This window comes from Chenopodium album, chromosome 17 (genome assembly GCF_948465745.1).
Source record: "Chenopodium album chromosome 17, dcCheAlbu1.1, whole genome shotgun sequence".
In the NCBI taxonomy this organism is placed as follows: domain Eukaryota; kingdom Viridiplantae; phylum Streptophyta; class Magnoliopsida; order Caryophyllales; family Amaranthaceae; genus Chenopodium; species Chenopodium album.
Genome location: NC_137850.1, coordinates 24,110,533 through 24,126,384, shown reverse-complemented (window position 1 = coordinate 24,126,384; position 15,852 = coordinate 24,110,533). Strand labels below are relative to the sequence as shown.

Genomic DNA, 15,852 nt, shown 5'->3' with positions numbered 1-15,852 from the left:
GTCTCCCGCGGGACGTACACGCCCTCCACTCGGGTATGTACAAAAAACCCCAAAACATCAATCATCACAGGCAGTCAGGAAGATTCTCAGAAAAAGACAAACGCTCTCAAAAGTCAAAGATTCTCTCTCAAAGATTTTTCACCAACGTGTGAAAATGAGGGGGGGTCAACTCCTATTTGTAGAGGGGTGAAAACCCTAATTTTTACTCCGGATAAAACGGTAAAAATCAGATCAATGCCTGCCTGACACTTGTCACATATGTCACATGTCACGCCACGTCACCCTTGTGAGGGGCAAATATTTTGGGTATTTTTACCCTGCCACGTGGTCCACTCTGAGCTTGGCACGTGTCACCCTGGGAAAGCTTCCAAATGGACCAACCAGGGGAAGACACGTGGTAGGAAGATACCCCTTCATGAATTAGCGACCTTCAGGGCCCAATTGCCGAGGAAGATATTATTTTCTAGATAATATTTGTCGGATATATTTGTATATATTTTGTATAATTATCTTATTAGATTCCTATCGTGATTAGGAATCGCCTTGTAACATTATATAAAGTGATCAATGGTACACACTCCAATTTGAGGAGTTTTCCCGAAATCTAACATGGTATCACAGCTTTAGGTTTTGATCCTACCTTTTTCTTTTTTAGCTCCCGCAACTCCACACTGCCCGTTCTTCCTTCTTCTTCACTCACTGATTAGTTCTTTAATCTAGCCACCAACTATGACTAAAGACGGCGAACCTAGTCCTTCTCCACCGCCACCACCAGTGAACGAATTTCACCCGGCCCTCACGGTCAATAATATCAAGAATGCGATCCCTATAACCCTTGACTATGTTAACGTTCAATATGCTAGTTGGGTTGAGTTATTCGAGAACCATGCGTGTGCATTCAATGTTCTTGATCACATCGACCCAAAAACACCGAAGCCAACTGACATCTCCGTTGCTTTGTGGACCCGATTGGATGCGATAGTCAAACAATGGATTTACGGCACCATATCGCTTGATCTTCTCAACACAGTCTTGGCTTCGAAATCCACTGCTCAACAAATATGGGACCGTATTAAGGATATTTTTCAAGATAACAAGAGTACTCGGGCAGTGTATCTTGAAAATCAATTTAATACTCTACATCTTGATAATTTCTCCAATGTCACTGCTTTTTGCCAACAGTTGAAGAGTATTGCTGATCAGTTGGCCAATGTCGACCAACCCGTCTCTGAACAGAAGATGGTCCTTCGCTTGGTTGCAGGTTTGAATAAGACGGATTTTGACACTGTGGCCACTATGATTGCTCAAACAGATCCTCTGCCTTCGTTCAATACAGCACGCTCCCGGCTTCTCCTGGAAGAAACTCGCCGGAATTATGATTCCACACCGCCACAACAATCCTTCGTTGCCCAACAACAATCCTCACCGCAACACACGGATTCAACTCCGCAGCAACAACCATCGTCTTCAGGTGGCAGGGGAGGCAACACCACCGGAAAAGGTAGTGGCGGTGGTGGGAAGGGACACGGCAAGGGTCGCGGCCGTGGTGGTCAAGGCCGTGGCACTCAACCAAACCAGCAGCAGCAACCGAATCAACAACAGCAGTGGCAGCAACAGTCCAGCCATATTGGACAACAATGGGCCCAACAACCATCTTGGCCCAATGCGCAGCAGGCCTGGCAATTTCAGCAGGGTTGGGCCGTGCCTCCTGCACCCTTCCCCACTGCAGGACAGTACCAACCGCGGCCCATCCTCACTCGTCCTCCGCAGCAGGCCTACTCCATGGGCCCAGCCAACTACGGCCCAACGATGACACCAACGGACTTAGGCAGTGCATATTCGTCAATGGGGCTCACAACTCCGGAAAACGGATGGTACATGGACTCAGGCGCAACCTCTCATATGACGAACAATGCCGGTACACTCCTTCCCTTTTTAATTTAAGCACTAATAATCATATTTTAGTAGGCAATGGTCATCGCATTCCGATTATTGGTTATGGTCACACATCTCTTCCTAATAATTCCCTTAGGCTCAATAATGTTCTTCTTGCACCACAAATTATCAAAAATCTTATTTCTGTGCGTAAATTTACTTCTGATAATTCGGTGTCCATTGAATTTGACCCTAATGGTTTTTCTGTGAAGGATCTTCGTACGGGGAGGGTAATAACGAGATGCAATAGTGCCGGGGACCTTTATCCAGTTACCACCAGTACTCCAAGCACATGCCTAGCCACATCTCTCACTGCAGTCACCCCGTGGCATGATCGTCTAGGATATCCCGGGGCTTCCTCTTTAAAGTTTCTTAGGAGCAATAATTTACTTTCTTGTAATAAGGAGAATGACCCCTCATTTTGCTATTCTTGTCAATTAGGAAAACATGTTAGACTTCCATTTTATGATTCTATTAACAATACTTGTTCTGCTTTTGACATTATTCACGCTGATTTGTGGACATCTCCTATTCGGAGCATTAATGGTCATAAATACTATTTGGTTCTTCTTGATGATTTTACTCATTATGTGTGGGCTATCCCTCTTGCTTACAAATCTCAAGCCTTCCAAAGCTTCTTACACTTTAGACAATATGTGCAAACTCAATTTGAACGACCCATTAAATCCTTTCAAAGCGACCATGGTCGTGAATTTGACAATGATCCTTTCAAAAAGTTTTGCATAGAACAAGGGATGGTTTTTAGATTCTCGTGTCCTCACACTTCTTCCCAAAATGGGAAAGCCGAACGCATGATTAGAACCATAAATAATGTCAAACGCACTTTATTATTTCATGCCTCATTGCCTCCCAACTATTGGTCTCATGCTCTTGAGACGGCCACATATCTTCTCAACATATTGCCCACAAAATCTCTAAAACATATGACCTCGGCTCAGGCTTTGTTTTGTAGAAACCCCTCTTATGATCACCTTCGGGTTTTTGGTTGTCTTTGTTTTCCAAATCTATCGGCCACTGCTCCTAATAAACTTGCTCCTAAGTCTACTCCTTGTGTTTTTTTGGGGTATCCCTCCAATCATCGTGGTTACAAATGCCTTGATCTTGTCACTCGCAAGATTATTATCTCTCGTCACGTAACCTTCAATGAGTCGGTTTTCCCCTTCAAAAACTTGGAGCATTTTTCTTTAAAGGATTATGATTTTTTGGGGTTTGATGAAAGATCACCACTGCTTACCCATTTTCTGATGCAGCAGCCCAATTCTCTCACTCTTCCCCAACATGGCTCAACTCGGCCTCCTCACCCATTGGGCGCTGGAATTCCAGCGGCCCAATCAGTATCTGCGAGCCCAACCCCAGCGCACGCTGGTCCACCGAGCCCTGCAGGACCCTCCAGCCCAACCCAACCCGCGTCACCCATTTCCCCCCTCACTGCTGGGCCGCGTCCCCTCACTGCTGGGCCGCGCCTTTCTCCTTCCATACATCAGCCCACTCGTGCTAGCCCATCTCCCTCCACACCCACAGCCCGTCAGTCCACTCTGCTCTCACGCCCAAACACAATTTCCTCACCCCAGATGCAGACCCGGTCACGTCATGGCATTATAAAGCCAAATCCTAAATATGCAAACTTGACCATTGAGCATAAATCCCCATTACCCAAAAATCACAAACAAGCTTTGCAAGACCATAATTGGAATGCCGCCATGTTTGATGAACATAGTGCTTTAATTAAAACAGGGACTTGGGATTTGGTACCTAGGCCTATGGGGGTGAATGTTGTTAATTGTATGTGGCTTTTTAAGCATAAATACAAGGCTAATGGTGACCTTAAAAGGCACAAAGCTCGTCTTGTTTGTGATGGCAGGTCGCAGGAAATTGGAGTTGATTGTGATGAGACATTTAGTCCGGTCGTGAAACCGGCTACTATTCGCACAGTACTCAGTTTAGCTATGGCTAAAAGGTGGTCCATACATCAGTTAGATGTTAAAAATGCTTTTCTACATGGTGACTTACAAGAAACAGTTTATATGCATCAACCTCCGGGCTTCTATGATCGGGGTAAACCTGACTATGTTTGTCGTCTTCGCAAGGCTCTTTATGGTTTGAAACAAGCTCCAAGGGCTTGGTATCAACGCTTTGCGAATTATTTGATCAAGTTGGGGTTTGTCATTGCTAAGAGTGACACTTCTCTATTCACTTTTAGGCAAGGGAACGATTTGGCATATTTACTGCTTTATGTTGATGATATTATTCTAGTCACTTCCTCTGACAGGTTGCGCGTGGAAATTATTTCTAACTTACGGACAGAATTTCCTATGTCAGACTTAGGGCCACTGAGTTATTTTTTGGGGATTGCTGTTACACGCACACCCTCTTATATGCTATTGTCTCAACAGAAATATGCACAGGAGATTTTAGAGCGTGCAGGTATGAGTTCCTGTAAACCTGCCGCCACTCCAGTCGACACTAAGTCTAAACTTAGTGACAATTCGGGTTCTCCATTCCGGGATCCTACTCTGTATCGTAGTCTTGCAGGTGCACTTCAGTATCTTACTTTTACTCGTCCAGATATTGCTTATGCGGTACAACAGGTGTGCTTATTCATGCATGATCCCAGGGAGCCGCATTTTGATGCGTTAAAACGCATTTTTGCGTTATATTCAGGGTACTATTGATCATGGTATACATTTATATCCTTCTGCTCCTACTCGCTTGTTTACTTATACTGACGCTGACTGGGGAGGTTGTCCCGACACTCGTCGTTCCACTTCGGGTAATTGTTGTTTTCTTGGGGACAACCTCGTTTCTTGGTCAGCAAAGCGTCAGCCTACTTTGTCTAAATCAAGTGCAAAGGCGGAGTATCGAGGCGTTGCAAATGTGGTTTCTGAAGCTTGTTGGCTTCGTAATTTATTATTGGAGCTTCATTGTCCCCTTCGACAGGCTACTATTGTTTATTGTGATAATGTCAGTGCAATCTATCTCTCTAGTAACCCGGTTCATCACCAACGCACCAAGCATGTGGAATTGGATATCCACTTTGTTCGGGAAAAGGTAGCGTTGGGGGAAGTTCGGGTTCTACATGTGCCTTCACGATTTTAGTTTGCGGACATCTTCACTAAGGGCTTATCAAGGGAGCTATTTTTAGACTTCAGATCCAGTCTCTGCGTTCGTCCTCCTACCGCTCCGACAGTGGGGGTGTGATAGATATTATTTTCTAGATAATATTTGTCGGATATATTTGTATATATTTTGTATAATTATCTTATTAGATTCCTATCGTGATTAGGAATCGCCTTGTAACATTATATAAAGTGATCAATGGTACACACTCCAATTTGAGGAGTTTTCCCAAAATCTAACACTAATTTAACCGTCATAGGCGAAACTTCGACCAACCGAAGCTTCCGTGTTTTGCAGGTACAGACGGCCCCGGACCAGTCATGGTGTTGTAACTCTCATGCAGGACACAAAAAACCCTGAACACCTTTTTATTCAAATCAAGTATAAAATAAAGCAAGTCTATTTTATTCAAAACAATTATTTCGTAAAATTTTTTTGAGACATGTCTATTTTCTAATCGAACAATGAAGAATAAATATCATGATGTCTAAAAATTTAAAATGAAAATACACCTTTTTCCTCTTTTCTTGAGTTGATGATCTAAGGTCTTCCTCCTCCTCAAAAGCTCGTTTTCTCTAATGATCAACATCCTAGCACAAGAAGAAAGTTAAAATATAGAACAATAAAAAAGGACAGAAAAAATAAAATTATTGTTGAAAAAATTGTAATTTTGCTTTTCCATTTGTACTTTAAAAATATAAAAATGAAAAATGATAAAATTACAAAGAAAATGAACAAAACCATTTCGATTGCATGATTTTAATAATCTTCTTCGTTGGTGTGTGTTGGTTGTATATTAAGTGCCTAAAATTCATTTTATGATGAACAAAAAAAAAAAAAAAATTAAATATGACATCACAATATTTACAAAAAGATGAACTTCAAATTGGCTGATAATTCTCGATAATAAATACTTACACTTTCACCCATGGCAATTTAGTCTTCATCAGAAAACTCTTTGATTACCACCATGATCAAAGAAGAGAGAGGTTTGAAGGTCATGAAAGTGGAGTGGATGGAGTGAGGGGGTGTTGGTTTTTGTTTAGAATGATTTTTTGTTTATGAATCCGGAAGTGGTGTATATAGGAATTAGAATGACGGTTATTTTTTTATGTTGACAAGACTTTTATAGTATTAAGTGGGTTATTTTTTTATGTTGACAAGACTTTTATAGTAATAAGTGGGTAGTTTTTATTTATTTATTTATTTATTTATTTATTTTTTTTTTATTTTGGATGAAATAACTTCTAAGATTGGATCTGTGGGTAGTGTCTATGATGATGAAAGCCATCTTGGTTAATACTTTGTGAATATATTTTTAAGGAAATCTTTTGATATAATTCTGATTTATTTGATGGTAGTTTTTTTATGACTAGACTTTTTCAATCTAATATGTGGGTAGTTTATTTTGCGATGAAATAACGAGTTAAGTCTAAAATAGGTGACTCAATTCTTGCAAAATATAGGAAAAGGGGACTCAATTTATTTTAAAGAGGAAAAGGGGACTGGGCTAGAACGGGCTTGGGTTATCGGTGGGTTTTAATTAATTAAGGGGAAAGAATTGAGTCCCCTTGGTTAAACAATTGAGTCCCTTTGGTTAACCAATTAAAAAAAAGTATGTTTTTTTTTTTGTTAATATTTTAATTTGTAAAGAATTGAGTCCCTAATTTTTTTATTTTAATACAGTCCATAATTTATTTTTAATTTCAGGGCTCTGCAAGTATTTATTGAAACTACTGATGTGTGCTTCTGCTACAAAAGAAAGACAAATAAGCTATAACCATGAAGATGAAGAACATGCTTTGGTTTTTTTTTTTTTGTTAAGAAATTATTATTGAAAGAATTATTTTTTTGGATAACAAATTTAAAAAAAACAAAGCTTTTGTTGTTGCACTCTCTTAATTTCAAACGATTATATTTCAGATCATATAATGTTGCTGTCTCGGGTGGACATGGAGGTGTAAGAGCTGAGTGTGCACTGTGCAGTGAGGGGAGTGTTATCTCGTAATGGAAGAACTCCTACTGATCTAGTTCTTGAAGATATTGATGTTTTGATATTTCAAAAAAAAAAAAAAAAAAAAAAGGATATTGATGTTATGAATGGTGGCTTTAATGCCTTTTCTTGAAGAAAGGGGGGAATGTTGTTGCACACTTAGTTGCCAGGCTAGTTTCTATGGGTGGGGTTGAACAATTGTTTCTGAGTTCTTTTCCGCATAGTGTATCCACTATTGCAGACCTGGATGTAATTTAACTCCTTGATTAATATTAAGCCTCACGTTTCTTTCAAAAAAAAAAAAAAAAAAAAAAAGAATGATTAATGAAGGTATTAAATTCATTTGGTTTAATCAATACAATAATGAGAGACTTAATTCTTTACAAGGGACTTAATTCTTCTTGGGTTAAATGTGAGTTAAGTCACCTAAAAACACCCCTTTAACTGAAAATTTAACCTCAATCCCCTTTTCCTCCATAAAATAAATTGAGTCCCCTTTTCCCATATTTTGCAACAATTGAGTCCCCTGTTTTATACTTAACTCTGAAATAACATATACAATTGTTTTAGTAGGTAGATTCTTTGATGATTAATCTTCTTTTTTTATGTTTTTAAAATATTTTGTAAAGAAAATCTGTTGATTATAATTTGTATTTGAAAAAAGTAGTTCCTTTTGTTCCCAAGAAAAAATATAAACACAAGTTCAATTCAACAATTATACCCGTGATGATAAATTATAACAATGCATATTAGCAATTTGCACCGGGACAATATGTAATTACAAGTCTTATGGTCAAAAGTATTGTTGTCCAAAGTACTTATTTGATTACCACAAAAAAAATAAATTTAAAAACGAATATATTAGATGATTCATATGTTGGAGTCCAATTTCTAAAATTACGATTGAGTTGTGAATTGTATAATCGATTAAGGATGAACAAGATTCATTAACAAATGAGAATATTTAATTTCTAAAATTACGATTGCATTGCATAATGATTCAAGCCGTGTCGATAATACGATTGATTACAAAATGAGATTTAAAAATAGAAATATCATATGAGTGTAACATGATTCAAGGCGTGTCAATAATTATATCAATACATGGTTGACGGATATACAATGGCGATATTTTTTACAAAGTTAGTGGAATTGAATGATTTTTTGATGATTGTACCCATCCCGGTAGAATATAAAACCTTGTTCAATCGATTATATGGAAGATTATATATACGTCGACAATCTAGTTATATGTTTTGTGGTTTTTATGTAATGGGATTTGAGTGGTCTAATCGAATACAATTGAAATAACCGCAAGATGAATTGTGTATAGTACAATCTCATATGGTAAATTCAGATTGTCATAAGGTTAATCCACGTAGAGAATTTAGTAATATTAGATCATTTGTACATAAAATGATAAGTGAACCCTAAACCCTAAACCGTATACCCTTAACCCTAAACCAAAATAATTTTTTTTAATTTTATTTATTTATTTTAATAATGTTTGTTCACTTTTTGTATTGTTATTGGTACATTAAGTAAAATCAATTACGTAAAATAATAAGTCACAATAGATAATAAAATGAATGTATTATAACAACTATAAAGCTTAAGTTAAAAATTATAAAAAATTAAAATATTGCAAATTTTGACCTCATAATTACCGACGAGGCCTTCTAACCTACTCCTACACTCTGATTTGACAAGTCAGAGTTTTTCATGCATTTCATTTCTTGATTTTCTTTTTTTTTTTGTTTTTTCAAATCAAGCTTTTTCGTTTTTTGAGGCATTTTACAATTAATACACTTTTCATTGACTGGTTTAGGGAAAATAAATTTGTGTTTATGTTTTTTTAAATAAATTTTATTTTTAATAATCAGGGTAAGTCAAATTATTTTTTTTTTTTATAAAAGGTAAACTCATTTAATACAAACATGTTCCTCAATAATAATAAAAAAAAAGAAAAAGAAAACAAAAAAAAAAAACACGGTTTCCTAATTATAATTTAAGTTGGATTCTTTAAAATTATAATTATAATTAATATTAATATTAATAACCAATGCAACTAAAGCAGTTTCAGACAAAAATTAATAACAGGGGTAATCTACCCGCCTTTTTTTTTTGTTTTCATTTCATCAAAAACTCAAACGTTTTATACTTGCCCTCATCATTATTTCCTCTTGAATCTCCTCAAACCATTAATCATACTTTTATTATTCAAACTTAGTAAATCCAAGTGCGCTTCTACACACCATGGATTCTTCTGCTAAATCGTAAGTGTTTTACTCATTTTTTAGATAGTACTTCATGCAATTACTTTATTTCCTACTGTAGTAGTATCTTCATTCCAAAAATACATTCGTTTGTGTTCAATAAAATTAAAATTTAATTTGTAAGTAAATGTGGAGTTTTGAGAAATTTGTGATTTTTACTCTGATGTGATGATTTACGATTTATGTATTTGACTTGGTTCAATTGGCATTCCTACTTTATGTTGTTTCGAAAATTGTTGTTCGTCACAAAATAATTTGTTAGATATTCTTAAAATATTAAAACCCTAACACATTGATCCACTTTGTATGCTTTTTGTTTCCCTTAATTCGGAATTAAACTTGTCATTTGCTTCTTTAAACCAATACAACTAAGTTTAATTGTGTTTGATTTTGTTTCTGAATTGGGCGCAAGATGATGTAAACATTCGTTTGTGTAGCAAAAATGTTGATAAATGCATTATAGTTAGACAAAGTTTCCATTAGTCAGACATTATTTTGTGGTTTTATGGCTCGGGACCCAGTAAGATAGACATTCTTTTGTGGTTTTATCGCTCACAATAGATTAAATTAATGTTTCCCTGTTGCTTTGATTTTAGTCAGAATCAAATTACATGAAGGGCTAGAAGATGATCATGCGGTTACTAAATGGAAAGATGTCACTACTATGGCATTAGAAGTAGCATCTGAGGCTAAGGTATATTATGTGCTTGACATCCTACTATTCTTAAAGGTGCCCGTTTAAATGTTATGAATTTATTAATTTGTCTACTGTACAGCCTCTAATCGAAGCATCAAGTGTGTCTGTTCAGGATCCTGAGCTTGAACCCAACAAAGTTACAAATGATGCACATAATGCTCACCCTAATCTTGGAAATGAAGTAAGTATTGTATTCCACTAATCTTTTGTTAGAACATTATTTGTAATGTATTGCAAGTTTGCATAGTTCCTTTTGGTTAAGCGACAACGGTCATTGGAAATTAACACCTACAAAACAAAAAATGATACATTTTGTTTAACTGATGCTACAATAATTAGTGTTATATCCCATATTTAAACTAGTGAAGTGTATAAGTAAACTTTGTCACATTTTGTGCAGTCAAAAGGTTCTGGAGTAACAGGGTCACAGAAGGATACTATTGTGGATCCTAGTATGGAAACCAGTAACGAGGCAACAACGGGTTAGGGATCCTGACCAAATAAAAGCCGGACCAGAGAGATCATTGAATGAAACAGGGGTTCCTACAGTTGATGTACCAACAATGACATTAACAGAAACAAAAGAGGCACCAGAGGATATAATTGTGTGTCCAATTGGTGATGCAAGTATTCAAACTTCAAAGGAGGGATCAACAACATTAGTGGGAGCTGGAGAACCCATCACAAAGGAACAAAATCAGGATTCCAGAGTTTCAGACATAAGTACACAACATGAAGATAAGAATGACCAATCAACAATTGTTAGAGAGGAAAATAAGGAAGAAGCTGCAGTAAGTGTATCCTTGAAATCTAATAATACATAAATGATTCCTTAATACAGTACATGATGTTACAAAATAATTTTGGTCAAACAAAATATAACACAAATTAAATGAAACTGAGATCAATTTCACTACACAACAGGAATCAGCTACAAGACTAGAAGTGGAAACTAGTCATCAAAGTGAGGATCATAGTATTGCTATTAGTAAACCGCCATCATCAGTTGCTACAATAAATCAAATTAATCCAACTGATCAATCCATGGGAGAACCACATACTATTGATGGATTTGATAACCCTACAAGTACAAACACAAGTACAAATGCTAACTTGACATCAGATGAAGAGGTGAGATGTTTAATCTTATAAAACATTCATATGATTCCTATTTAAGTTTATGTGTAGCGTAAAATTTGGAAAGAATCTGACTAATTTCTGTTGAATGTAAAAAGCCTCAAACAAAAGGGAATCCTAGAGAAGAAGGTGGGTCTAAAACCATAGATCATGGTGGAGATGTTGGTGTCAAAACAGAATCTAGGGCAGCTACAGTAAGTTTATCCTTGAAGATATTAATTCAAAAATGATTCCTATTTGAATTATTGTAATATATAAGATTGGGAATGAATCTGACTATTTTGTGTTTCATGTAAATAGACTTCACAAGTAGGGGATGTTGGTCATGTAGTTGGTGGACAAGGTGGGGATAAGTCTCATGAACATGGACATGAAGTTGGGGATAACACCCAAGAACATGGTGGACATGGTGTTGGGGATAAGATCATAGAAGAAGAGGTAAGTTATGTAATTTTTATTTGGTTAAAACATAATAGATCCATATTTCAATATGTAGATCCCTTGAGAAATAATATGATTCAATGAGTTACATTGTTACTTACTAGGAACTGCAAGTAGAAAAGAGTAATAGAAGAAAAAGCAAGCGTCGTAAGGGAAAGGAATGAAATTGCAGACGAAAATGTCGTTCTGATTAACATTACAGACGGCGAACAAGAAGAAGAAATGAACCAACAAAGAAGAAGAAAAAGCGGGGAAGGCCATCCTTTCCTGAACACAGAAAAAATAAGTATGTAAGTGTTTTATCTTAACATAAATTAAATATAGATGTGACAATGTTGTAAATATGAATTACTTTAGCTGATTACAATGATACCAGTGTTAATGACATTATATTTTGTGATGTAATATCCTCTCATGAGGATATATCCAGACAGAGTTGTCGACATGGTACCTAAATCAACCACTCAAAAGGAATGGGTGAGGCTGGCATGATTTTCCACACTGCTGGATTTGAAGTTTACCCAAGTTGACAGGTTTTTTCTGTCGTGGTTAATGGGTAGGCGGGATCCTGAAACCCAGTTAAAACGCATTAGGGATGATTATGAGATCAAGATCATTGACGAAGTAGTGGGGTGGATATATGGGCTGCCATTCAGTGATTTTACATTCACTATTGAAGAGCATGTTACTTTTACTAGGATAAGTATGTACGACATCAGAAAAATATTATCAGAATCACAAAAATATTTATAACCTCCAATTGTATCATATGTACAAGGTCATATTTTAATATTCTTTCCTATGCTGCATACTAAATGCAGAGGACAAGGAGTTCAAGAAGCTGAAGACTTCCTATAAAAACAAAGGGGGGATATAAGTTATGGCATAGTGGAGCAAGATATGAAATAAAATGTAATGAACAAGGAAAGGTTCTTGCAATCATTTATTCTGTTTGTATTTGGGAATTTGATATGTACAACTCTGAATAATTAGATTAGTCCACATTTAAGCTGGATTTTGAAATTACGATACCTAGAAGATGCAATGAATTGGAACTTTTCAAAATTTGTTCTTGATTAGATGATCAAGTAACACAGAGAAATGGATGCAGAAAAGGGTGGCGTCAAGGGATCTGCCATTGTCCTAATGGTTAGTCATCAATTACTTTACTAGCCTAGCAATAGTTGTTATTCTATTAATAATATTGTCCTATACAAATTGTCTATCTAGACAGATTGAAATTAGGCGATAAGGGGCATCGATGGTATACCAATAGACCAAGCTTGGAATGTGGTAGTAGGTGAAAGGAATGGTGTCCTTCGAACAAGTGTATTATTCCGATAGAGGATTCGGAGCTATAGGAAAGCTATTTATCCAGTAAGTTCAAGTGATCGGAATGCCTAGGTGGAGGCTGCTTCCGATCAGTAATATTAATGCATAATTAATATTGCAGCTTAATCTTGACCGAACCCTTTAGGTCACACCCAAGACAACTAACGATCAACCACGACGAATTAATTCAAAAGGAATTAATGAGTCGCTCGAGTATTATGAACATAGACGTCGAAAATCGAGCTAGGAGCGTCGAGACCGAGCACCGCAAGTCGAGTCGAATTAATAAAAGACAAGATGATAAAAATCAAATAATCAACAATTACCAAAAATACCCCTTGCATCGGAATGCCCCGAGCAAACCGTGTGCTAGGGGCAAGTGGTGCTAGCATGCGCACCGTACCAAGCCAAGGGTGCTAGGTGCGCATGTCCAGTTAGCTGGCACATCGCTATCAATGCTAGCATCACCAGCCGCGCACAAGCGCACCAGCAGCCCGCGTTGCGTGCGTGGCTTGCTACGCATATGCGGGTTGGTGCACTGGCCAGCGAGTTGTGGCACGCATGTACCCGCATAGCAGCACCCAATAACCCGCATCATTGCGTGGCTTGTTGGGGCAGGTTGGCGAAGCTTGCAGCACAGAAGCAAAAGCAACGAGCAGCCCGCATGTGCGTGGCTTGCTGTTGCGGGCTGGTGAGGGAATGCCCAAGAGGCAGCCCAGCCGTGAGCTCAAGGGATGCCCACATGGCACCCTTATTTCCCATGACAATGGAATTCCATGTGGCGCATGCTTATAGGAGGAGAGTTTTTCTTGGGGATCAAGTTGACCAAATGGTCCTCCTTGTGGTCCTTACCTAACCACTCCCATGTGTGTGCCAAGTGTTGTTTGATTATTTGCCTTGCAATTTAATTTAATTTAGAATTAAATTAATTACTTATTTTTCTCACACTATCATTTCTCCCACATGGAAAGATGATGGGAATTTTGGAGAGCCTTTGCCTATAAATACCAACCTTAGGAGTTGGGATTATTCACTTGAGTAAGAACTCAATTAGGAATCTTCACTTGAGAGAAAACTTATAAGTTCATTAATTACTCGAGTAGTGTTTTTGTCGGACTTGGTTAACCTCCAAGTAGTAGACCGGTCGGGTCGAGTTGTGGGTGGACTTCGTTGGACGTCCTTGCCATTTGTGAGGCTCGGCTTTCTCAAGTAAGAGCTCCATCCGGTTGAGCGAAGCACGCTACAAGGGTAACTTAGTCTTTTCTCTATTCTTGTTATTTATGCATTTTGTTATATTAATTGTGAGTTTGTTCTTAGGCTCGGGTTTTATTTTCCGCGGTGAGTCGGACTCATCGAAACCCAATTGCGGTATCGGAGCCTTGCTCATTTATTTTTATAACAAATAATTTTCAAGGTGTTTTTATTGATTTATTTTTCTGGTTCATGTTGCTAATTAGATTAATAGCTCGGTTTTATTAATTTTAAACCTGTTTTAAAGCTGATTGTGGCCCCCGAACCCAGATTTTCGACCAAAAATAGTGATTTTTTTGGTGGAAACAGCGTTCTGGAAATGTTTTTACCCTTTTAGGACTGTAAAAAAGGCCAAAATCTGACCAGAAGTGCTTTTTTCGAGGGTTTTTCGTTTTGACGAAAATTTTTAAATCTTTTAACCTTGAATCTTAATGGCATATTTATGGTGATTATGCATATGGTTCTTTCCTTAATGTTTCTGTAATTTGACCTTTTTAAGCATGGTTACTTTGTAGTAATTAGTGCTTGAAAGATTGGTTAAATTTTTCACAAAATTGCAAATCCATTCCATTAAGTGTAAAAAATTTATTCTTTGAGGCTTCTAAGTACTAAAGATTCAATCTTTAATTGTTTTAAGTGGTTAGAACTTTGAGTTACTAAATTCCATGAATTTTTTGTTGAACTTTTGATTTAATCATGTATTAAGTTGATTGGATCATAAACTTTGAATCTTGTGATAGAAAATTCATTTATCTTCATATTGGAAGATATAATTTTTCAAGGATTCACAAGTTAAAGTTGGAATCTTTATTTGAATTTTATGTTCATAATTCCAATTCCCCTTTATTTTGTCAAATCTCATGATTAATTTAAATTAATTAAATTAATAGTGAGTATTGCCCTTATTTATTTTATTGCACCAATTTGAACCAATTTTATTAAAGAACAGTTTTTGGGAATAATTTTGGTTGTGTGCACCTTGATGAATTTTATTTAAGTTGGGCTTGTTATAATTTTTCATTTTTGCTCATTAAATTAATTCTAAAATTTATTTGGAATTAATTAATTAATGTCACGCAAAATTCGGGTTTAATCCTGAGAGTGTGGCACGCAAACCAAGGAACAACACCCTCGACCAGCCGGGCTGCCAAGCAGCCACGCCAAGGGGGTTGGTGTGCTTGGTGCGCGCCACACACCCCAAGCGTGGCTGCTTCCTGCTGACTAGCATGGCGCACCTAGCCAGCCAGCAAGCCTTAGCCAGAGTAGCGCAGCAGCAACAAGGTGCTAGCTGTGCATGTTATTGTGCGTGCATGGTGTGTGTGGCTTGGATGGGTGCGTGTTGTTGCTGTATTGCGGGGAGTAAGGGCTGTGTGTATACGTTTGGTGCGTTGCGAAGGGGCAAGCAGCCTTGTGCGTGCTGCCTTGCACTTTGCAACCCATAGCAAACGCTACTAGGCTTGGCCTAGCTAGTGCTACGTGGGGTGGTGCGGGAGCACGCACCAAGCTGCATTGCCCAAGGGGTGCCTAGCACCCTTGGCTAGAAATGGTGCGCCCTAGCTAGTCTAGGTGCGCGAACCACATGCGTGTAGTTAGTTACGTGTTTGCTAATTTTGCCGTTTTATTTATTCTAATTAATTTAATTATATTTGGTT

General features: G+C 37.4%; 1 protein-coding gene across 1 annotated transcript; it reads left to right on the top strand.

Annotated features, from left to right (window-relative positions):
• Positions 1 to 729: 729 nt before the first annotated feature.
• LOC145588751 (uncharacterized) lies at positions 730 to 10,526 on the top strand. The gene is made up of 7 exons (XM_081645358.1): positions 730 to 1,874; positions 2,033 to 2,693; positions 3,930 to 4,535; positions 4,618 to 4,855; positions 9,939 to 10,036; positions 10,119 to 10,220; positions 10,440 to 10,526. Exons 1-7 carry the CDS (start codon positions 730 to 732, stop codon positions 10,524 to 10,526), a joined length of 2,937 nt encoding a protein of 978 aa, XP_081501484.1.
• Positions 10,527 to 15,852: the final 5,326 nt, after the last annotated feature.

Excerpts from the sequence above, each read along its gene's own strand:
- LOC145588751 (XM_081645358.1), top strand. The coding sequence starts at position 730 with ATGACTAAAGACGGCGAACCTAGTCCTTCTCCACCGCCACCACCAGTG. Across the intron at positions 4,536-4,617 it reads GTCCAGATATTGCTTATGCG|GGTACTATTGATCATGGTAT; the intron begins GTACAACAGGTG and ends CGTTATATTCAG. Across the intron at positions 10,221-10,439 it reads ACCCTAATCTTGGAAATGAA|TCAAAAGGTTCTGGAGTAAC; the intron begins GTAAGTATTGTA and ends CATTTTGTGCAG.